Source organism: Panulirus ornatus, chromosome 18 (assembly GCF_036320965.1).
Source record: "Panulirus ornatus isolate Po-2019 chromosome 18, ASM3632096v1, whole genome shotgun sequence".
Lineage (NCBI taxonomy): Eukaryota > Metazoa > Arthropoda > Malacostraca > Decapoda > Palinuridae > Panulirus > Panulirus ornatus.
In genome coordinates this window covers 49,332,610-49,358,191 of record NC_092241.1, presented here as the reverse complement: position 1 = coordinate 49,358,191, position 25,582 = coordinate 49,332,610, and the positions used below count along the sequence as shown (strand labels likewise).

The 25,582-nt window shown below is 40.3% G+C and overlaps 1 protein-coding gene across 6 annotated transcripts in view; it reads right to left on the bottom strand.

The window, feature by feature from the left end:
• Nucleotides 1–25,582, bottom strand: part of LOC139755067 (protein lifeguard 3-like) — an 81,225-nt gene that overhangs the window by 4,801 nt on the left and 50,842 nt on the right. For all 6 annotated transcript variants that reach the window (XM_071673130.1, XM_071673132.1, XM_071673128.1 and 3 more), the window contains 3 exons: nucleotides 19,736–19,947; nucleotides 11,487–11,757; nucleotides 5,323–5,460 (listed from right to left, as the gene is read on the bottom strand). In XM_071673130.1, the coding sequence (XP_071529231.1) occupies nucleotides 5,323–5,460; nucleotides 11,487–11,757; nucleotides 19,736–19,947 (621 nt within the window). The remainder of the gene's footprint in view (nucleotides 1–5,322; nucleotides 5,461–11,486; nucleotides 11,758–19,735; nucleotides 19,948–25,582) is intronic.

The following is a 25,582-nucleotide window of genomic DNA, read 5'->3' as shown; positions in this document are numbered from 1 at the left end:
CCAGGCTTTCACCATTTCGTCTCTTCTCGAAAAATCATTTGACATAATTCTCACTTTGCATACTTCCCTGACTCAAACACCCTACATCTGCCATCATATCAAACAAATTCTACAGTCCTTCAAAGTGCTCACTCCATCTCCTCTTCACAGCCTGTTACCATTTCCCTTTTTACCCCCTCCCCCAATGTTCTCATTTGTTTTCTTGTTTTTCTCACACTACTTACCTCCTAAAACAGTCTCTTATTCTCCCTGAAGCTTGCTGGATACTCTATCTTCCAAACTCTCTCATCTCACCTTTCTATACCTCATACCACATTCTCCTGTACATCTCTCAATCACTCTTTGATGAATGCTCATGAGCTGATAATGTGGTGCAGCTCAGCATTCCTCTGAATCAGGCTTTTTGATTTTATCAATCATTTTACCATCCATTTCTTATCATTATGGGGAGCAAGAAATTCATTACCATCTGTTCTTTACCATCATAAAGAGCAAAAAATACATTACACAACTGCTTCATATTACTTCTATCCTCATTATTCAAACTCTGGATAAAACAGATCCACAGTAAAATTAAACAAAACATTGCAATCTTACACCCATAACACGGCTTGAGACCTAAACACTACACTATTATGCTACACACTGACCTTGCAAAACACATCTTATATGGAATCAACCAACCACAGCTTCCCCCCATGCTACACACTCACCTTACACAACACATCCAACATAGATTCAACCAACCATAGATCCCTCCTGCACAGTGATAGTAACAACAGATATCAACAAAGCATTCAACACCCCAACATATTCTCAAACAAAACTTACTAGACACCACCCTCCACCACAATAAAAGTTTGTAATTGGCCACTTTCATAGCCTGCTATGTGGGAGTCATTCAGACTGCCTTCATCTCTAAAATACTTAAATTTTACAACTGAGTTCCTTCTCCAGCCCATTTCAATCTCTTCCTAAACAACCTCCCTTTCCCTCTTAGCAAAACACAATTTGATGGTCCTTCCATAAGCAGACAAACTCAAAATAACATCACAACATCCTGACACCAAAGTAGCAACATCCTGTATGGATCACTATATCACATGACTGGAATAATGGCATACCAAGAGCAGAATGTCTGCATCTGAACAGAAGTCTTAAATCACTCTTTTACTTTAACCACAGGTGAAATGAATCCAGCTCACACCTACCAGTTCACCCATTACCTTAAATGGATTATCACTCTTGGTGAACAAAACACCAACCATTCTAGGCATCATATACAGCACACAACAAAAATCAATTCTCCGTGCCATTAACATCAACACAAGAGCAACAAAAACTGAATGACCTCAAAACACTAACTAGCATGAGATTTGGACATGTAAAGGGTTCCCTCAATAATCAACCACTCCATTCCACATTCTCAAAAGCAAACATAACAAAATAGTAAATCACACAAAATAAAGCACTCACAAGCATTACACTTAACACCTACGAAATGATATAAAGATCCTTCCAGTACAATCCCAGATCAATATGCTTGGCACTCAATTCTATGTAACAGAACTTGACCCCTCCAATCCAAACAACTTAACCAATCATCAAATCCTAGATAGAAATACAAAGCTTACCCTAGCCTCACATTTCAGAAACCTCTACTCAATGATACCCTGCCCCCAACAAATACAACACTGAAAAAATACATACATACAATAATAAACTAATGACCCATCACACTTTTCTGTCTAACTATCTAGACATCACTACACGCAACTATGAACACTATTTCAACTTATCCCTAGACGCTTCATCCCCATGATGTAATTATTTTTTTTATTTCTATTTTGCTTTGTCGCTGTCTCCCACGTTAGCGAGGTAGCGCAAGGAAACAGACGAAAGAATGGCTCAACCCACCCAAATACACATGTATATACATACACGTCCACACACGCAAATATACATACCTATACATCTCAACGTATACATATATATATATATATATATACATACACACATAGACATATACATATATACACATGTACATAATTGATACTGCCTGCCTTATTCATTCCCATCGCCACCCCGTCACACATGAAATAACAACCCCCTCCCCCCCTGCATATGCGCGAGGTAGCCCTAGGAAACGACAACAAAGGCCACATTCGTTCACACTCAGTCTCTAGCTGTCATGTATAATGCACTGAAACCACAGCTCCCTTTCCACATCCAGGCCCCACAGAAGTTTCCATGGTTTACCCCAGACGCTTCACATGCCTTGGTTCAATCCAGTGATGGCACATTGACCCCGATATACCACATCATTCCAATTCACTCTATTCCTTGCATGCTTTTCACCCTCCTGCATGTTCAGGCCCCGATCACTCAAAATCTTTTTCACTCCATCTTTCCACCTTCAATTTGGTCTCCCACTTCTCCTCGTTCCCTCCACCTCTGACACATATATCCCCTTGGTCAATCTTTCCCCACGCATTCTCTCCATGTGACCAAACCATTTCAAAACACCCTCTTCTGCTCTCTCAACCACACTGTTTTCATACCCTATTATTACTTACTCGATCAAACCACCTCACACCACATATTGTCCTCAAACATCTCATTTCCAGCACATCCACTCTCCTCCGCACAACTCTATCTATAGCCCATGCCTTGCAACCATATAACATTGTTGGAACCACTATTCCTTCAAACATACCCATTTTTGCTTTCCAAGATAACGTTCTTGACTTCCACACATTCTTCAATGCTCCCAGAACTTTCGCCCCCTCCCCCACCCTATGATTCACCTCCGCTTCCATGGTTCCATCTGCTGCCAAATCCACTCCCAGATATCTAAAGCACTTCACTTACTCCAGTTTTTCTCCATTTAAACCTACATCCCAATTGACTTGTCCCTTAACCCTACTGTACCTAATAACCTTGCTCTTATTCACATTTACCCTCAGCTTTCTTCTTTCACACACTTTACCAAACTCAGTCACCAGCTTCTGCAGTTTCTGACACAATCAGCCACCAGCGCAGTATCATCAGCGAACAACAACTGACTCACTTCCCAAGCTCTCTCATCCACAACAGACTGCATACTTGCCCCTCTTTCCAAAACTCTTGCATTCACCTCCCTAACAACCTCATCCATAAACAAATTAAACAACAAATGATACATCACACACTCCTGCCGCAAACCTACATTCACTGAGAACCAATCACTTTCCTCTTTTCCTATACGTACACATGCCTTACATCCTCAATAAAAACTTTTCACTGCCTCTAACAACTTGCCTCCAACACCATATATTCTTAATACCTTCCACAGAGCATCTCTATCAACTCTATCATATGCCTTCTCCAGATCCATTAATGCTACATACAAATCCATTTGCTTTTCTAAGTATTTCTCACATACATTCTTCAAAACAAACACCTGATCCACACATCCTCTACCACTTCTGAAACCACACTGCTCTTCCCCAATCTGATGCTCTGTACATGCCTTCACCCTCTCAATCAATACCCTCCCATATAATTTCCCACGAATACTCAACAAACTTATACCTCTGTAATATGAGCACTCACTTATCCTCTTTGCCTCTGAACAATGGCACTATGCAAGCATTCCTCCAATCCTCAGGCACCTCACCATGAATCATACATACATTAAATAACCTTACCAACCAGTCAACAATACAGTCACCCCCTTTTTTAATAAATTCCACTGCAATACCATCCAAACCTGCTGCCTTGCCGGCTTTCATCTTCCGCAAAGCTTTTACTACCTCTTCTCTGTTTACCACATCATTCTCCCTAATCCTCTCACTTTGCACACCACCTCGACCAAAACACCCTATATCCGCCAATCTATCATCAAACACATTCAACAAACCTTCAAAATACTCACTCCATCTCCTTCTCACATCACCACTACTTGTTATCACCTTCCCATTAGCCCCTTTCACTGAAGTTCCCATTTGTTCCCTTGTCTTACGCACTTTATTTACCTCCTTCCAAAACATCTTTCTATTCTCCCTAAAATTTAATGATACTCTCTCACCCCATCTCTCATTTGCCCTTTTTCACCTCTTGCACCTTTCTCTTGACCTCCTGCCTCTTTCTTTTATACATCTCCCAGGCAGCTGCATTATTTCCCTGCAAAAATCGTCCAAATGCCTCTCTCTTCTCTTTCACCAATAATCTTACTTCTTCATCCTACCACTCACTACCCTTTCTAATCTGCCCACCTCCCATGTTCTCATGCCACAAGCATCTTTTGTGCAAGCCATCACCGCTTCTCTAAATACACCCCATTCCTTCCCCACTCCCCTTACGTCCTTTGTTCTCAACTTTTTCCATTCTGTACTCAGTCTCTCCTGGTACTTCCTCACACAAATCTCCTTCCCAAGCTCACTTACTCTCACCATTCTCTTCACCTCAACTTTCTCTCTTCTTTTCTGAAAACCCCTACAAATCTTCACCTTTGCCTCCACATGATAATGATCAGACATCCCTCCAGTTGCACCTCTCAGCACATTAACATCCAAAAGTTTCTCTTTCATGAGCCTATCAATTAACACGTAATCCAATAACGCTCTCTGGCCATCTCTCCTACTTACATACGTATACTTATGTATATCTCTCTTTTTAAACCAGGTATTCCCAATCACCAGTCCTTTTTCAGCACATAAATCTACAAGCTCAACATTAACACCAAGCACATGATACTCAATTGCCCTGCACTTTCCACACATAAACACACACAAATCAAAACACTTTATAACCTGTGATCCCGACCAGTGAACATGATTGGATTCCTGAGTGCTGTAGGAGCCCCATAAAGATAGAAGGTACACCTGGGGCAGAAAGTTAGTAAGTAATCTATAATAAATTGTCGATATAAAAACTTTTTCAGTCTCTTTCAGTGGAAGCATCTTTATGTCAATGCCTTAGTGAAGTATTTTCTCTTTAACTGTTGGGTACAAGAGCAATACCTACATTGAAAAGGCATTACTATGAGAGCCCTTAGCAACAGTAATACCTACATTGAAAACACATTACTAAAAGAGACATTAGCAAGAAATGAATATAATGAAAAACTCCAAAACCAAAAAAATCAGTAAATGCAAAACTCACATGTGTGACATGTGTTTCACAATATCATGAAAGTTTCCTCTGTCTTTATGGTGATGGTCATATGGTTTGGCTTAAGAATATTAACTGAATTATCTTTTATATTTTCATGTTAATGTAATGAACATTCACTGGTCAAAACTAGCTTGAAAAAACTTAACCTTTAAGTCATTAACTTACCATTGAGAAAAGTAGGGCAATTCCAGCAGAATAGATTGTGTACATGATACGGCTGTATGTGAAGATTGCAATAATCCCAAACAGGAACATAACCATAGCTGCCACGAACAGGTAGATTCCACAACCAGTGAAATCATACTGAAAGAAGATAAAAGTCTGACCTCAATATAACTGCTATAACCTGCTGTGTGGCCAAGAGAAAATCTCACTAATCTTCAGTTTTTCCCCATATTATACAGCTATATATACCTGGGGATAGGGGAGAAAGAATACTTCCCACGTATTCCCTGCGTGTCGTAGAAGGCGACTAAAAGGGAGGGAGCGGGGGGCTGGAAATCCTCCCCTCTCGTTTTTTTTTTCTTTTTTTTAATTTTCCAAAAGAAGGAACAGAGGGGGGCCAGGTGAGGATATTCCCTCAAAGGCCCAGTTCTCTGTTCTTAACGCTACCTCGCTAACGCGGGAAATGGTGAATAGTTTGAAAGAAAAGAATATCGTAAAACTTCAAAATTTCATACTTCATTAGTTCAGACTCAAGGTATTTCAAATAAATCAAATGAGAATGAAATTCCAAATAACTTTCTTTAGTCGAGTTATATCAATTACCAAAATTGTAACCTAAGTGTAACACACCCAATCACAACTTGGGCATATGGTTTAGTATGGGGTAAAACTTGGATCCTGAGCCGTGGCCCAGCAGTTCTTGTGGTTAAGTAGCTTCTTTTGAATTTAAGCAAGTTATGTGCTAAGATACATTTGGAATGGCATAAAATGATATACATTACCAGTTTAGCAACCATACAAGGAAATTATTGTGATAGTTCAGCAAAAAGAAAAGTGGTAAAGACTTTCTAAAAAGAATTTAGGTGTATCAACATTTAACTGACCTAAACATTATTTTTTTTATTTTTTATTATACTTTGTCGCTGTCTCCCGCGTTTGCGAGGTAGTGCAAGGAAACAGACGAAAGAAATGGCCCAACCCCCCCCATACACATGTATATACATACGTCCACACACACAAATATACATACCTACACAGCTTTCCATGGTTTACCCCAGACGCTTCACATGCCTTGATTCAATCCACTGACAGCACGTCAACCCCGGTATACCACATCGCTCCAATTCACTCTATTCCTTGCCCTCCTTTCACCCTCCTGCATGTTCAGGCCCCGATCACATAAAATCTTTTTCACTCCATCTTTCCACCTCCAATATGGTCTCCCTCTTCTCCTCGTTCCCTCCACCTCCGACACATATATCCTCTTGGTCAATCTTTCCTCACTCATTCTCTCCATGTGCCCAAACCACTTCAAAACACCCTCTTCTGCTCTCTCAACCACGCTCTTTTTATTTCCACACATCTCTCTTACCCTTACGTTACTCACTCGATCAAACCACCTCACACCACACATTGTCCTCAAACATCTCATTTTCAGCACATCCATCCTCCTGCGCACAACTCTATCCATAGCCCACGCCTCGCAACCATACAACATTGTTGGAACCACTATTCCTTCAAACATACCCATTTTTGCTTTCCGAGATAATGTTCTCGACTTCCACACATTCTTCAAGGCCCCCAGAATTTTCGCCCCCTCCCCCACCCTATGATCCACTTCCGCTTCCATGGTTCCATCCGCTTCCAGATCCACTCCCAGATATCTAAAACACTTCACTTCCTCCAGTTTTTCTCCATTCAAACTCACCTCCCAATTGACTTGACCCTCAACCCTACTGTACCTTATAACCTTGCTCTTATTCACATTTACTCTTAACTTTCTTCTTCCACACACTTTACCAAACTCAGTCACCAGCTTCTGCAGTTTCTCACATGAATCAGCCACCAGCGCTGTATCATCAGCGAACAACAACTGACTCACTTCCCAAGCTCTCTCATCGCCAACAGACTTCATACTTGCCCCTCTTTCCAAAACTCTTGCATTTACCTCCCTAACAACCCCATCCATAAACAAATTAAACCACCATGGAGACATCACACACCCCTGCCGCAAACCTACATTCACTGAGAACCAATCACTTTCCTCTCTTCCTACACGTACACATGCCTTACATCCTCGATAAAAACTTTTCACTGCTTCTAACAACTTTCCTCCCACACCATATATTCTTAATACCTTCCACAGAGCATCTCTATCAACTCTATCGTATGCCTTCTCCAGATCCATAAATGCTACATACAAATCCATTTGCTTTTCTAAGTATTTCTCACATACATTCTTCAAAGCAAACACCTGATCCACACATCCTCTACCACTTCTGAAACCACACTGCTCTTCCCCAATCTGATGCTCTGTACATGCCTTCACCCTCTCAATCAATACCCTCCCATATAATTTACCAGGAATACTCAAACAATCTTATACCTCTGTAATACATTTGTCATAATATATGTGTCAGAGGTGGAGGGAACGAGGAGAAGTGGGAGACCAAACTGGAGGTGGAAAGATGGAGTGAAAAAGATTTTGAGCGATTGGGGCCTGAACATGCAGGAGGGTGAAAGGTGTGCAAGGAATAGTGTGAATTGGAATGATGTGGTATACCAGGGTCGACGTGCTGTCAATTGATTGAACCAGGGCATGTGAAGCGTCTGGGGTAAACAATGGAGAGTACTGTGGAGCCTGGATATGGAAAGGGAACTGTGGTTTCGGTGCATCATACATGACAGCTAGAGACTGAGTGTAAATGAATGTGGCCTTTGTTGTCTTTTCCTAGCGCTACCTCGTGCACATGCGGGGGGAAGGGGGTTGTCAATTCATGTGTGGCGGGATGGCGATGGGAATGAACAAAGGCAGCAAGTATGAATTATGTACATGTGTATACATGTATACGTCTGTGTATGTATATATATGTATATGTTGAAATGAATAGGTACGTATATTTGCGTGTGTGGATGTGTATGTATATACATGTGTATGTGGGTGGGTTGGGCTATTCTTTTGTCTGTTTCCTTGTGCTACCTCACTAATGTGGGAGACAGTGCTACCTTGCATGCATGCAGGGGGAAGGGGGTTGTCATTTCATGTGTGGCGGGGTAGCGATGGGAATGAATAAAGGCAGTAAGTATGAATTATGTACATGTGTATACATGTATATGTCTGTATATATCTAGTATACGTTGAAATGTATAGGCATGTATATGTGTATGTGTGGATGTGTATGTATATACATGTGTATGTGGGTGGATTGGGCCATTCTTTCGTCTGTTTCCTTGTGCTACCTCGCTAACGCGGGAGACAGCGACAAAGCAAAATAAATAAATATTATCCCTGTGGATAGGGAAGAAAGAATACTTCCCATGTATTCCCTGTGTGTCATAGAAGGCAACTAAAGGGAAGGGAACAGGGGGCTGGAAATCCTCTCCTACTGCTTTTACTTTTCCAAAAGAAGGAACAGAGAAGGGGGCCAAGTGAGGATATTTCCTTCTTAGGCTCAGTCCTTTGTTCTTAATGCTACTTCGCTAATGCGGGAAATGGCGAATATGCATGGAAAAAAATATATATGTGTATAAAAGAAAGCAGCAGGAGGTCAAGAGAAAGGTGCAGGAGGTGAAAAAGAGGGCAAATGAGAGTTGGGGTGAGATAGTATCATTATATTTTTGGGAGAATAAAAAGTGCATAAGACAAGAGAACAAATGGGAACATCGGTGATGAGGGCAAATGGGGAGGTAATAAAAAGTAGAGATGAAATGAGATGAAAAGAGTATTTTGAAGGTTTGTTGAATGTCTTTGATGATAGAGTGGCAGATCTAAGGTGTTTTGGTCGGAGTGGTGTGCGAAGTAAGAGGGGTCAGGGAGGATGGTTTGGTAAACAAGGAAGAGGTTGTGAAAGCTTTGCAGATGAAAGCCAGCAAGGTGGCAAGTTTGGATGGTATTGTAAAGGAAGTTATCAAAAAAGGGGGTGACTGTGTTGTTGATTGGTTGGTAAGGATATTCAATTTATGTATGAATCATGAAGTGCCTGAGGATTGGCAGAATGCAAGCATAGTGCCATTGTGCATAGGCAAAGGGGATAAAGTTGAACTTTCAAATTACAGAGGCATGTTTGTTGAGTGTACCTAGGATATGGGAGGGTATCGACTGAGAAGGTAAAGGCATGTACAGAGCATCAGACTGGGGAAGAGCAGTGTGGTTTCAGAAGTGGTAGAGGATGTGTGGATCAGGTGTTTGCTTTGAAGAATGTATGTGAAAAGTACTTAGAAAAACAGATGGATTTGTATGTAGCATTTATGGATCTGGAGAAGGCATATGATAGGGTTGATATAGATGCTTTGTGGAAGGCTTTAAGAGTATATGGCATGGGAGGTAAGCTGCTAGAAGCAGTGAAAAGTTTTTACCAAGGATGTAAGGCATGTGTACAAATAAGAAGAGAGGAAAGTGATTGGTTCCCAGTGAATGTCAGTTTGTGGCAGGGGTGCGTGATGTCTCCATGGTTGCTTAATTTGTTTATGGATGAGGTGGTTAGGGAGGAGAATGCAAGAGTTTTGGAGGAGCAAGTATGCAGTCTTTTGTAGATGAGAGGGCTTGGGAAGCGAGTCAGTTGTTGTTTGCTGATGATACAGTGCTGGTGGCTGATTCAGGTGAGAAACTGCAGAAGCTGGTGAATGAGTTTGGTAAAGTGTGTGAAAGAAGAAAGTTGAGAGTAAATGTGAATAAGAGCAAGGTTATTAGGTTCAGTAGGGTTGAGGGACAAGTTAACTGGGAGGTGAGTTTGGAGAAAAACTGAAGGAAGTGAAGTGTTTTAGATATCTGGGAATGGATTTAGCAGGGGATGGAACCATGGAAGTGGAAGTGAGTCACAGGGTGGGGGAGGGGGCAAAGGTTCTGGGAGCGTTGAAGAATGTGTGGAAGGCAAGAATGTTATTTCGGAGAGCAAAAATGGGTATGTTTGAAGGAATAGTAGTTCCATCAATGTTATATGGCTGTGAGGCATGGGCTAAAGATAGGGTTGGGCAGAGGAGGGTGGATGTGTTGGAAATGAAATGTTTGAGGATAATATGTGGTGTGATGTGGTTTGATCAAGTAGGTAATGAAAGGGTAAGAGAGATGTGTAGTAATAAAAAGAGTGTGATGGAGAGAGCAGAAGAGGGTGTGTTGAAATGGTTTGGACACATGGAGAGAATGAGTGAGAAAAGACTGACATTGAGGATATATGTGTCAGAGGAGGAGGGAACAAGGAGAAGTGGGAGACCAAACTGGAGCTGGAAGGATGGAGTGAAAAAGACTTTGAGCAACTGGGGCATGAACATACAGGAGGGTGAAAGGTGTGCAAGGAATAGAGTGAATTGGAACAATGTGGTATACCGGGCTCGACATGCTGTCAATGGATTGAACCAGGACATGTGAAGCGTCTGGGGTAAACCATGGAAAGGTCTGTGGGGCCTGGATGTGGAAAGGGAGCTGTGGTTTTGGTGCATTACACTTGGCAGCTAGAGACCGAATGTGAACAAATGTGGCCTTTCTTGTCTTTTCCTAGCAAGTATGAATATGTACATGTGTATATATGTGTATGTCTGTGTATGTATATGTATGTATACATTGAAATGTATATGCATGTATATATGCATGCATGAGTGTTTATGTATACACGTGTATGTGGGTGGGTTGGGCCATTCCTCGTCTGTTTCCTTGTGCTACCTTGCTGATGCGGGAGATGGTGATTAAGTATAATAATAATATAATAATAACATGTGTATATAAGTGGATGGGTTGTTTTTCGTCTGTTTCATTGTGCAACCTCTGATGCGGGAAAAGGTGATCAAGCATAATAAATAGATAAGAAAAATAATTTTAACAATTCATTCTTGTTTGTTAATTCCTTCCAATGCTACAACAGGGTGAACAAATACACTAAAATTTTCAGAAAAGATGACTAATTTCCCCACTACCCAATTTTGTCAACAATGTATACATTTAATTAAGTGTAATTACATGCATTCACAATAAGTACAGAGCTTAATTTACTAAATAATACACAGAAAGACAAATGATTTTGTGTTTACAATATTGTTGTGGTCTTGAGGATGAAATAGTCAGATTTGTGATAACTAAAGGTTTTGTGTTTATAATATTGTTATGGTCTTGAGGATGAAATAGTCAGATTTGTGATAACTAAAGGTTTTACAATCCTCAAACTAAAACTGACCTTGGTTTGAGTAGCAAACAGCGTGATGAGTAAGCAGATGGCACAGGTTATTCCAACAGTCATGATGACAATGGTAGTTTCATAGGCTGAAGCAATAGTACCAGCCATGTAGCTCAGGGCCAAAGTGAAAATTGCCAACATGATGAAGTTGCCAGGCCAGCGTCGTCGCACACCCGAACAGCAAACTAGCGTCAGGTAAGTCACCAAAAATACAGCATAGGAGACAAAATATACCCATATGTGTCTCCTTACAAACATTCGTACACCAGAGCTGTTGATTAGATCACTATATTAGTGAACTACATGTTTGTGGGCAGTGATGAAAATGATCTGAACGGGAACAAATACATTATTTCTACAGTTAAAAACAACTTTTTGTTTGCATATACTTTTTTGTAATACAACCAGCTTAACAACTATAACTTCCAGATACATTGTAATATATGAGACATTGCAGACAGCAGCTACCAAGACAGGAACTAACATCATGAACTAGGAGTCCTGAGGTAATGACTAGTATCAATTAATATCCTGAATATCATGTTTGCTCTTACTTTTTGTCACAGTAAAACTGAGCTACTATGCCAAATGTATTACTTTTTTTTTCTATACACCATACACTTATTTTCCTTATTCTAATGACTTGCTTCACAATTTTTCTTACTTCTGTTTCATTCTGTAAATTTCTTTTTTGTCATTGTTTCTGCCTGTAGCTGGTGACTTCGACATTAAAAAAGGAGAGGTTACCTTTTTTGCAATGTCATAAAATGTCAAAAAAATAGATTCTTTTTATCACACATAATGTTAAAGCAAATAAGTTGGAGAAATCAGAGTCTTTCACAACATTTTGATCTCTATGTAAGTGTCAAAAACCTAAAAGTGACACTTAACACCAGACAAAGAAGGCTGAACTTTGGCTCAGCTTATATTTCAAGCAGCTACTTCTTTTTCAAAAAGAAATATATGGTAAAAGCAAGGTATATCAAAGTATTAAGTAACTTAAGTATACCAGAGATATCAAGTAACTTTCAAATTTAAGCAGCAGTTACTTCTAATAGCAAAAGTGATTACCAGCCTACTATCATTTTATATGAAGCATATCCCTAGTCATACTATCTTTATTTTTTCATACATATTTGCCATTTCCCGCATTTGCGAGGTAGCATTAAGAACAGACGAGTGAACCTTGGAGGGAATATCCTCACTTGGCCTCCTTCTCTGTCCCTTTTTTTTTTTTTGGAAAAGTACAAAACAGTGGGGGAGGAATTTCCAGCCCCCACTCCCTCCCCTTTTAGTCGCCTTCTACGACACGCAGGGAATACATGGGAAATATTCTTTCTCCCCTATCCCCAGAGATAATATATATTTTTTTTATTTTTTTTTTTTTTTGCTTTGTCGCTGTCGGGAGCATTTGCGAGGTAACGCAAGGAAACAGACGAAAGAAATGGCCCAACCCACCCCCATACACATGTATATACATACGTCCACATCGCAAATATACATACCTACACAGCTTTCCATGGTTTACCCCAGACGCTTCACATGCCCTGATTCAATCCACTGACAGCACGTCAACCCCGGTATACCACATCAATCCAATTCACTCTATTCCTTGCCCTCCTTTCACCCTCCTGCATGTTCAGGCCCCGATCACACAAAATCTTTTTCACTCCATCTTTCCACCTCCAATTTGGTCTCCCACTTCTCCTCGTTCCCTCCACCTCCGACACATATATCCTCTTGGTCAATCTTTCCTCACTCATTCTCTCCGTGTGCCCAAACCATTTCAAAACACCCTCTTCTGCTCTCTCAACCACGCTCTTTTCATTTCCACACATCTCTCTTACCCTTACGTTACTTACTCGATCAAACTACCTCACACCACACATTGTCCTCAAACATCTCATTTCCAGCACATCCATCCTCCTGCGCACAACTCTATCCATAGCCCACGCCTCGCAACCATACAACATTGTTGGAACCACTATTCCTTCAAACATACCCATTTTTGCTTTCCGAGATAATGTTCTTGACTTCCACACATTCTTCAAGGCTCCCAGAATTTTCGCCCCCCTCCCCCACCCTATGATCCACTTCCATGGTTCCATCCGCTGCCAGATCCACTCTCAGATATCTAAAACACTTTACTTCCAACAGTTTTTCTCCATTCAAACTTACCTCCCAACTGACTTGACCCTCAACCCTACTGTACCTAATAACCTTGCTCTTATTCACATTTACTCTTAACTTGCTTCTTTCACACACTTTACCAAACTCAGTCACCAGCTTCTGCAGTTTCTCACATGAATCAGCCACCAGCGCTGTATCATCAGCGAACAACAACTGACTCACTTCCCAAGCTCTCTCATCCACAACAGACTTCATACTTGCCCCTCTTTCCAAAACTCTTGCATTCACCTCCCTAACAACCCCATCCATAAACAAATTAAACAACCATGGAGACATCACACACCCCTGCCGCAAACCTACATTCACTGAGAACCAATCACTTTCCTCTCTTCCTACACGTACACACGCCTTACATCCTCGATAAAAACTTTTCACTGCTTCTAACAACTTTCCTCCCACACCATATATTCTTAATACCTTCCACAGAGCATCTCTATCAACTCTATCATATGCCTTCTCCAGATCCATAAATGCTACATACAAATCCATTTGCTTTTCTAAGTATTTCTCACATACATTCTTCAAAGCAAACACCTGATCCACATATCCTCTACCACTTCTGAAACCACACTGCTCTTCCCCAATCTGATGCTCTGTACATGCCTTCACCCTCTCAATCAATACCCTCCCATATAATTTACCAGGAATACTCAACAAACTTATACCTCTGTAATTTGAGCACTCACTCTTATCCCCTTTGCCTTTGTACAATGGCACTATGCACGCATTCCACTAATCCTTAGGCACCTCACCATGAGTCATACATACATTAAATAACCTTACCAACCAGTCTATAAAACAGTCACCCCCTTTTTTAATAAATTCCACTGCAATACCATCCAAACCTGCTGCCTTGCCGGCTTTCATCTTCCACAAAGCTTTTACTACCTCTTCTCTGTTTACCAAATCATTTTCCCTAACCCTCTCACTTTGCACACCACCTCGACCAAAACACCCTATATCTGCCACTCTATCATCAAACACATTCAACAAACCATCAAAATACTCACTCCATCTCCTTCTCACATCACCACTACTTGTTATCACCTCCCCATTTGCGCCCTTCACTGAAGTTCCCATTTGCTCCCTTGTCTTACGCACTTTATTTACCTCCTTCCAGAACATCTTTTTATTCTCCCTAAAATTTAATGATACTCTCTCACCCCAACTCTCATTTGCCCTCTTTTTCACCTCTTGCACCTTTCTCTTGACCTCCTGTCTCTTTCTTTTATACATCTCCCACTCAATTGCTTTTTTTCCCTGCAAAAATCATCCAAATGCCTCTCTCTTCTCTTTCAGTAATAATCTTACTTCTTCATCCCACCACTCACTACCCTCTCTAATCAACCCACCTCCCACTCTTCTCATGCCACAAGCATCTTTTGCGCAATCCATCACTGATTCCCTAAATACATCCCATTCCTCCCCCACTCCCCTTACTTCCATTGTTCTCACCTTTTTCCATTCTGTACTCAGTCTCTCCTGGTACTTCCTCACACAAGTCTCCTTCCCAAGCTCACTTACTCTCACCATATATATTATATTCATTTATTTATTTTGCTTTGTCACTGTCTCCCGCGTTAGCAAGGTAGCACAAGGAAACAGACGAAACAATGGCCCAACTCACCCACATACACATGTATATACATACACGTTCACACACGCAAATATACATACCTATACATCTCAATGTATACATATATATATACACACACACAGACATATACATATATACACATGTACATAATTCATACTATCTGCCTTTATTCATTCCCATCGCCACCTCGCCACACATGAAATAACAACCCCCCTCCCCCCTCAGGTGTGCGAGGTAGCGCTAGGAAAAGACAACAAAAGCCCCATTCATTCACACTAAGTCTCTAGCTGTCATGTAATAATGCACCGAAACCACAGCTCCCTTTCCACATCCAGGCCCCACAGAACTTTCCATATACATTTATTATTTATCTATCATACTTAGTCGCTGTCTCCTGCGTTAGCGAGGTAGCATATGGAAACGGACAAAAGAATGGCCCAACCCACCCACATACACATGCATATACATGAAAATGCCCACACATGCACATATACATACCTATACATTTCAAGGTATGCATACATATACATATGCTCCATTCATCCACTGCTCTTATACTATAAGAGTACTTCTTTACATCTTTTTTTAACAAGTTTCTTGCTTAATTTCATGTTAAGTCCTCTGACTGCTCTTTCCCTGCACCTAATGAAGAACTATTCACTGTCTGCATCGCTGATCTATTTCATACGCTCTGTTGTGATCAACTTACCTCTCACTCTTCTGTCTCCCAAAGTGGGTAAATTTAAAGCCTCCAACCTTTCCCTTTAATACAGCTTCCTTACTTCTGGTACCACCTTTGTTGCCCTCCTCTGGACCATCTCTATTAGTTCTGTGCTTCTTCAGGTGCAGTGGCCAAACTTGAAGAATATCTTAGTTTTGGCCTTATGTAGAGTATGAAAAGCTTGCAAAATATTTACTTATCCATATACTGGGACAGGAAGGTAAGGTAGGTATACTTACCAACTTACTTCCTGTCCTGTCCTAAGAGTCCCTTTAATGTTTATGTGGCTCCTGCAACACTAGAAGCTGACCATGTCCACCAGTTAGGACTGCAGACCACAAAGTGCATACTCCATTCACATGTCAAATAAGTCCTGTCCACCTCTACACAAAGGCTTGTAAACAGCTGTTAAAATGACAGATGCTAATAACAGAACTGCATCTTAATTAGTTTAAAGGTAGTATGGTTAACAGATATTGAAAAAACTCAACAACAGATTCTCTCAAAGACTCCTTTGCAGGAAACTGTAGCTAAATTTTTTCCAATCTTTGTTAATCATTTTAAAAATATGTTACCACTAAGTTAATTACAACATAATTTCATTACTGTTGCATAAAGCTGAATAAACTGGTATGGTCTCTTGTACCCATATGACTGTTGCTGTCACCTAAAAAATAGCACTCACCTCTACAACCTGTCACAAGCCTCTGTGTAGGAAACTGGCAGGGAACATTTGACATTTCTTATGTGATTGGCATAGAGTTATTATGAATGTGCATACATATGCAGGGTGTACAGCAACTGAGTAGCAAGTGCTAGGTGCCTCCAAAAAATAGTTGCATCATGGGTATGAAGGGTCTTGGGATGTGATGAAAAGATTTTGGTACTGTTGTAAGGATGGGTGATGTCCACAAAGTAGACAGGATAGTGTGACTCATGTTTGTCTGGGGTGTGTGGTTTCTGATGGGTACATGTCTGGTGAGTTGGGAGTGTGGATGTTTAGTGCTTATCAGGTCATTTTAGTTTTAAATTGTTTCATCAATGTTATACTGATAAAATATAACCATTAGAAGTTCAGCAATGGAGGAAGGAAGAATATGAGGTATGTTAGCACAATGTTAAGAAGCAGACAAAAGGAAGGCAAAGAAAGAGTAAAGTTTTTGGAAGAAAGTGAAAAGTTTACGGAAAATAAGAACTTGTAAGTAGTAGCTGGTAGGCTGCCAACAACCAGGGAGGTATATTACTGATACTACATGCCTGGGTATTGGGAGGGTTAGTGACAACTGTGTAGTGAGCCAGCACTTCAGTGGTTGTTAAGTTGCACTCCTCTAACTCAGGAACCCACAAACAAACAATCTCTCCTAATCACAAAATACTTAACTTTTAACTCACACTGCTCATTCTTCATTACTGGAATTTCTTGTGGTGAGCGCTATGAGATAGCCCTTGCCTTTTGGCAAAATGGTAAGAGCAATAGATACAAGTAATAGGTATGAAAATTTAGGTTGGTGCATTAGGTATAATCATTAGGTAGAAGTAATGGGAAGGAACATTAGGAAGGAGCACTTGGCAGTAGCAGTGATTAGGAACATTAGGATCCTTTGGAAACAGTGCACTAGGCTTGCCCCTTGCTATTGGCCTGTTAAGGGTGAGGCACTAAAGGCTAAGAAATAGCACTAAGGTTCACTAGATATGAAGACTCTACTGCCATGGCCAACTCCTTTAGAAAGTTCCAGAATAGAACAGGTGTCAGAAGATATAGATAAGATAGAAGAAACTGTACAAGAAGGATGTGAATATGGAGAGAGATGGATGTAAAAGTGCAAAAGTTAATGTGAGAAGTAAGGAGGGGGAATCACTGAATCAAATGGAGGAAGTGAAAGGAATATGGAAAGTGCATGTTAAAGACCAGATGAATGTAGAAGAGGGTGAGGCAACAGTTGTTACATGCTTGGGTTCGGAGGATGGATGGAAAAGGGTACAAGTGCAAGGGCCTATAGCAAGAAGGGAGGTAAAAACGGTTATAATGAAGCTAAAGGTACAAGAGGCACCTGGAGTGGATGGGATTATGGCTGAAATGTTGAAGCATGGGGGTGAAAGTGTAATTTAGAATGGAAAAAAAGTTGTGCTGAGGACTAGGTGAAAACTATTATTGTTCCTTTATAAAAAAAAAAAAAAAGTGCTAAGGTTGTATGATGAAGTTACTGGGGAATGTGCCTGTTAGGTATACAAGGAAAAATGTATGCAAGTGTACTGACTGAATGCAAAATAAGTGAAAAGCAAGGGGGTTTTAGGACAGGTAGGGGATAAACTGATCAGATTTTCATAGTGATAATAACTGTAGAAAAGTATCTAGTAAAAAGTAAGAATCTGTACACAGCTTTTATGGATGTGAAGAAAGCATATGTCACAGTAAAGTGGAATGCTTTGTGGGATGTATTAAGTATATATGGGGGAGGGGTACAAATCTTATTAGTCCAGGTAGTGAATTTTCTCGTCATATGCAGTGCCTAAAATGGTTGGTGTTTTGTTCTGTGACAGTGATTGTCCATTCAATGTGACTGGAAGGTGTGATCTGGATTCAAGTCTGTCTGGGGTTAAAAGAGTGATTCAAGAATTCTGTGGAGATGCAGACATTCCGTTCTGGGTTAGCTACTGTTCAATCTATCTCTCTATCTATATCTCTGATGCCTGTTCCACTTGGTTCTCCCTCAAAGGGGTGGCCATGGCAAGTCTCCATAACTAAAGAACTCCACTGCTGCTTCTTTGCCTTTAGTGCCTCACCCTTAATAGGCCACTGGCAGAGGGCAAGTCCACTGCAGTATTTGCAGAAACTCCAAATTAATGTTCCTAATGACTACTTCTATCTAATGCTCCGACCTACTACATCTACCTAATGTTTCTACATAATGCTTCAGCTTAAATGTTCCATACTACTACTTCTATCTCCTGCTTCTACCATTTTGCCAAAAGGCAGGGCTAGCACAATGCTCATTGTAGGAAAATCTAGAGTTATGAAGAATGAGCTGCATGAGTTATGTGTTGTCAAGTATTATATATGATCAGAAGAGATTGTATGTTTGTGGACAGAATGCCAGTAGTCCACATCTTAGTGAGGCAGAAAGAAAAGACAGCTACCTGGGTAAGAGAAGTGCAACTTGACAACCGCTAAAGTGCTGTCACTGACCCTCTCATCACCTAGGTGGGTAGTATTGGTAATATACCTCCCTAGTCACTGGCTGCCTACCAACTACTGCCTACTTTTCAAATTGTGCAATATAGTGCCACATGTCTGTTATGGCTACTCTGGTGTCAAGAAGTTGGAATATGACAGTGAGAATCTGCATATGAAAGGACCTTCATGTTGTGGTTTGAGATAATGGGAGATAGTGCTGGAGGAGACTGAAAATAGCTGGAGAAAGAACTGCTCCTTCAGGAACTCCATTGTGGAGCTTTAATATTTTTGATGCAAATCCATTATGGGTGGCTGCCATAGAAGCCCAATGCAAAATTGGCCTACCATTTTTTGTGTTTGAGGTAATGGGAGATCATGTAAGAGGAGATGGAAGGTAGCTGGAAAAAGAACTGCTCCTTAAAAATCCATTGTGGAGCTTTAATATTTTTGAGGTAAAGCCATTATGGGAGATTGCCATACCAGCCTTCTGGGAAAATGGCGAACCATTTTTTGTCACTTTTGTGTAGATTATATACATAAATATTACATAAATACATATAACTCACTGGAAAGTAAAGAGAGAAACAATGCACAGTGTAAACAGCAGCTGAACCATCAGGATGAGGTACACCTTCCTAATAAATGCATGTCGGATAGCCTTATCAGAGAAGGATCCTCCAAACTGATCTGGTAGCACTTCTTCCTTAGGTAATCCATCCCCACGATTTCCATCCTGGACAGGAAAGCCACCACTGCTAGCATTGTAAACTGGCTGGGCCTGCAAGATAAAGGCATAATTAATGTAAGATCTATTTAATCACAATATCTTATATTACTTAAAACTGTGTACAGTAACCAATATATATTATATTTCATACAGTTTCAAACAATTCCTACAACCACACTATGATGCCAGTCCCTCCAACTGGTGACTGCTATATCACAAAATAAAAAATATTAAATACAAAATACATGAACTAAATCCTGATTCTATGGAGTGTACTACAATACTCTTACATCTGGGGTAATTCTACCTCTGTATGACTACACAGTACAGTTAATCAAAAAATTCTGACTCATCCTATCTTTCAAAATGACTTCAACACTTGTCCGATTCCCCTACACTCATTCCCTCTTCTACAAATAATATTTTGGCTTCTGCTTCGAAAACCTGGCTACTTGTGTGCATCCATCATGACAATGTGTTGTGTGGTTACAGGTACCAAGCTATTTATCCAGATTCCAGAAAACCAGAAGTTCCAGAAATCTGGATAATTTGGAAACTAGCAAGTTTTGAATGTGACAGGCTTTTAAGATCAAACATACCCTGCTGTAGAAGGTTATCATTTCTATTTCTTCAATATAATTTCATTCTTTATTTTTCATTGTTTACCTTTATATCATAAGTATAAATTAGGCCATGTTCCAGAAAACAAGAAAATCCTGAAATCCGTGTCACCTCCGGTCTCAAGTTTTCCAGATGAATGGCTTGGCACCTGTGTTGTGTGGTCTCTAGCAACTCAAGAAAGGACTGCTGTGATGTCTAGTTCTTCCCTCTACTGCTAAATTTTGGAAGTTTTTATCACCCTATGCTTTTCCTGACAGATGCTACCAGTCTCCTGTTAAAATAAAAGTTTTTCATTTTTTCAAAAGCTTGGGCTTTTCTTCCATTCTCTTTATTTCTTCAGCCTATTTTGATGTCACTGATGGCATGTGAAGCCTTCAAAATAAAATGTAAAATCAGCTATAGGAGTAGCACACAGTATGTAAAGACAGAAGCACTCCACACTCAATGAGAGGATCCTTCCATCAGTTCTCCATTTATATACCCTTATATAACAATTCCTTACCAGTTTCATTCAGTTAAAATTTTTCAAAACTTTAAATTATCACCCCAATTTCTACAATGTTTTCCAAAAACAATAAAAACATAAAAAGAAAAGCATTAATCACTTGGATTTACCTACCCACTATCCCATCCATAAAAAAAATCAAACAGCCATGATAACATCACAAACCTCAGCTGTAGACCTACTTTCACTTGGAACCACTCACTCTCTTCTCTTCCTACTTGTACATGTGCCTTCTACCCTTTCTTAAGAAAAAAAAATTCTCATGGCATCTAGCATCTTCATCCTACACCATATATTCTTAAGACCTTCCATGAGGCATTTCTGTCAACTCTATCATATCCTTTCTCAAGATCCATAAATATCACACCCCCTACCACTTCTGAAACCACACTGTTCTTCCCCAATGTGATGGACTATACATCCTCTGCAACTTACCTAGTACTCTCAATAAACCTATATCTCTGTAGTTTGAACACTCACCTTTGTCCCCCTTGCCTTTATACACTGGCAATATACATGAATTCTGGCAATCATCAGGCTACTCACACGTTATCCATAAATACACCGAAAATCCCAAATAACCAATCAACAACACAATCACCACCTTTCTTAAGAAATTCAACTGCAACACAATCCACTCAAGCCACCTTACCACATTCCATCTCAAGTGAGGCTTTCACCACCTCTTCTTTCTTCATCAATCAACTCTCTATGCCTCTCTCACTTGGCACATCACCTCAGCCCAAATACCCTTACAACCACCACCCTATCATTAAATACATTCAACAGTCTTTCATTTTCTATTTACTACCATACTCATAACATTTAATCAGTTGAGTAACTGTTAGGCACTATCCCTTAAAGCAATGTTTCATCACAGCATTCTTTCTTGGAGATCTGGATTTACTAGAAAAAATCATGAAAATCCATGAAAGAAGTCAAAAGGCATGAGTCCAAACACTAACAACAAGCTGAGAGCAGCTCTCTTTCTTTATACTCACTCAGCCAATCAAATGCCATACACACACCATCATATCTAATCAGTGTTGAGAGCTCTCCTATGTTAGTAAAATGAAAATTAACTCACAAGCATCATGGTACTGTCTATATATCAGAACACGTAATGCTCACAATTTTACCCTTGAACACCATGAGTCAAACTCAGGTTTCTGAGAACAGCAGGTAGTCAGCATACCACTGGACCATCGATGGGACACAACCAATCTCCCTGGAGCTGCTATCTAGTACACCAGGAGCCTGCCCACCCAGTATGGGCCTGTAAAGTGAGACAGGCTGCCTACTCCCTGAACCCAAGGATGCTCCTAATTGACTCATGGGCATCTTGGTAATGTCTATACATGAGAAGATGTAATTCCTATATAAATCAACATAACAATTTTACCACTGTGTGTTGACAGATAGTGGTCAGTATACCACTGGACACTTTCATGGGTCAAAACATATCTCTGTGGATTTGCTGTCCACAACTCCACAGCACCAACCACTAACTCTGGACTTATTGGGTGAGACAAGCTGGCCAATCCCTGATCCTGAGAAAGCAGCTAACTGACTTATGGACATCTTGGTAATGTTTACATACAGCAACATGTTCACACATAAATCAGTCTACATAATTTTACCATTGTGCGCCCAAGAGTCAAACACAGGCTAATGAGAACAGCTGTCAGTTAGCATGCCACAGGACCACCAGTGGGACAAAACCTATCTCTTTGTAAATGCTATCTACTGCTCCAGAGCACTGCCCACTCCTATGGACCTGCAGAGTGAGACAGGCAACCCACACACAGACCCCGAGGATGCTGCTAATCAACTCAAGGGCATCTTGGTAATGTCTATATACAGAGGTTCCCTGATCTGTGGAAGATCAGCCTTACAAAAATCCACCTTCATGTAAATTCTCACATATAACAGTATTTCTTTGTGACCAAAAAATTTGTATTAGTAATAGAAATGCAAAGTAGCATGTGCAAAGGAATACGGCAGAAGGATGTGTTAGGCCATCAGCCTCTTCCTCAAAATGCACATCTTACATAAACAGTGATGCAATTACAGTGGTTCCGTGCACACCTCGGCTGCTATGTTTCACAACTTTCAGTGACTTTCAACGTAAATACCACCATCATTTCTAACTCATAACGAATGCAAAATGAATACGTTATGATACGAGAGGGGGATTGATTGAGATATGAAAATGAAAATTATAAAGAAGCACGAAGATGGGTAAACACTCTTTCACGTCATGTGTGCCCAGGATAGCTACCTCAACAGTAAATGTAACTTTGAAGGACATTGAGTACATTAAGGAACAAGTAAGAGCTTTGGCACTTAAAATCAATTGTCATATCCACGAAGTGAGATGGCGCAACCTATCAGATGGAGAAATTACCAACTTCTGAGGAGAGAAGACCTGAATCAATGTTGTGAACATAAGTCTCATGGTGATACAAGTGAAGACCAGAAGTCTCTTTGAAGATTCTAAAGGAAATTTAAGTATTCCCAAAATAAAATTTGTGACCAGTCATGGATGGTTCAACATAATTAAAGCTTGTGCTAATTTTGGTCAGTCATAGATGGTTCAGATTAAAAGCTTGTGACAATTTCAGCCAGTCATGGATGGTTGAATAGATTTACAGCTCATGCTAATTTTCATAATGTCAAATTGACTGGTGAGTATGAGTGTCAATATGGATTTCTTTTCATAGTTTAATAATTTCTTTCTCATGTTTCTTTTTTTGTAGTTAGTAATCAGCAACTCAAGGGTGGGCCATTTTGATAACGGCTTCTTTTCCTATGCACTGAAGCTATAGAACTCTCTACCTTCTCACATCTGTCTCTCATATTTTTCCTAATAACTATGACCTGGCTCATTTCAAAAGACAGGTCTTTCACTTCAAAATTTGTAAGTGCTTTCCCTCATCTTTTCTTTTTCTCTTTCATTATTCACTCTATATTTCAGTTAAGGCCCAGCCTTGATGTGGTCTTTTGTCCATGGCTGGGGAAAAAAATTACCATATTTTTACTGCTCAGTGTGGTGGTGTTTAAAGAGTGTTAATGTTGTAGTTTGGAGCTGAAAGTTTCATAAGTGTGGTGGGAAAGTATAGTATACAGTACATTGTGTAATGTACAATAGCAATAGAAAACAGGTGCCAGCGCAATGTGGTACAGATATCAGAGAAAACATACTAGTACCTTGGGAGGGAAGGCTCAACTATCCTAGATGATGGGATTTTGGGTATGATCATATGGGTTTTTACTGTGGACCATTACACACCATTATCAGGAATATAATCCTAAAGTAAATCAGTGTCGGAGGTGGAGGGAACGAGGAGAAGAGGGAGACCAAATTGGAGGTGGAAAGATGGAGTGAAAAAGATTTTGTGTGATCGGGGCCTGAACATGCAGGAGGGTGTAAGGAGGGCAAGGAATAGAGTGAATTGGAGCGATGTGGTATACAGGGGTTGACGTGCTGTCAGTGGAGTGAATCAAGGCATGTGAAGCGTCTGGGGTAAACCATGGAAAGCTGTGTAGGTATGTATATTTGCGTGTGTGGACGTGTGTATGTACATGTGTATGGGGGGGGGGGTTGGGCCATTTCTTTCGTCTGTTTCCTTGCGCTACCTCGCAAACGCGGGAGACAGCGACAAAGTATAAAAAAAAAAAAAAAAAAAAAAAAAAATCAGTGAGTCTGTATTTGAACATGTAATGTTCACAAGTAAATGAATCTAAACAATACTATTATTGTGCACCAGAGAGTCAAATCCAGGATACTGAGAACAGCCCAGTTTCAACTCTTGGGTGTGCAAAGCGACCGTGAGTTTGAGGGATTTTTCATAGGAGTGCAATGGAGCCAGTCTTGAGTTGGAGAAGGAACTGACAGCAGATAGCATCAAATTATGACAACTGTAGTTAAGCTTATCCAGATATATGCAACTTGGAGTTAAAGATGAGGACATTGAAGGTCATAACCAGGGAACAAAACGTGTAGAGAGCATTAGAGGTGAAATCAGGGTACTGGGTGATGCTATCACTAAAGGGAAGCAAAATTTTGACAAGGTAGGAAAAGACAAACAAAAGCTTAGTGCTGATTCTGAAGCTTAAGAAAATCATACAGCTAAGGAACTGAAGCAAACAGCCAGATAAGGGAACAGTCTTAGAATTAAGAAATCCAAAGAGCTGAAAAAACTGAAAAACAGACAAGATGGAAGAATACTAAACATTCTGAAGCACACAAACAGTAAAGGTATGGGTTGTCAACAAGGCTGTGCAAAGTAAGAGACATAAATCTTGATGAAAGTGAAAAAAATGAAGAGGAACTAAGGCAAAGGGATACACAAAGGTGCTCATTCCAACATCAAAGCACCTGTTGCATACCTCAAGGACATTAGATCCCCAAGCTTTGATGTAATGTGGCCCAAGGTCTATCTCCCAACCACCACAGTTTTCCTTTGTTTTGCCTATTGCTCTCCTAGTTCTACAAATTTCACATCTTTTTTCGACTATCTGCCACGAGAATGTGGCATCCTCTTACCCGCAAGTCAA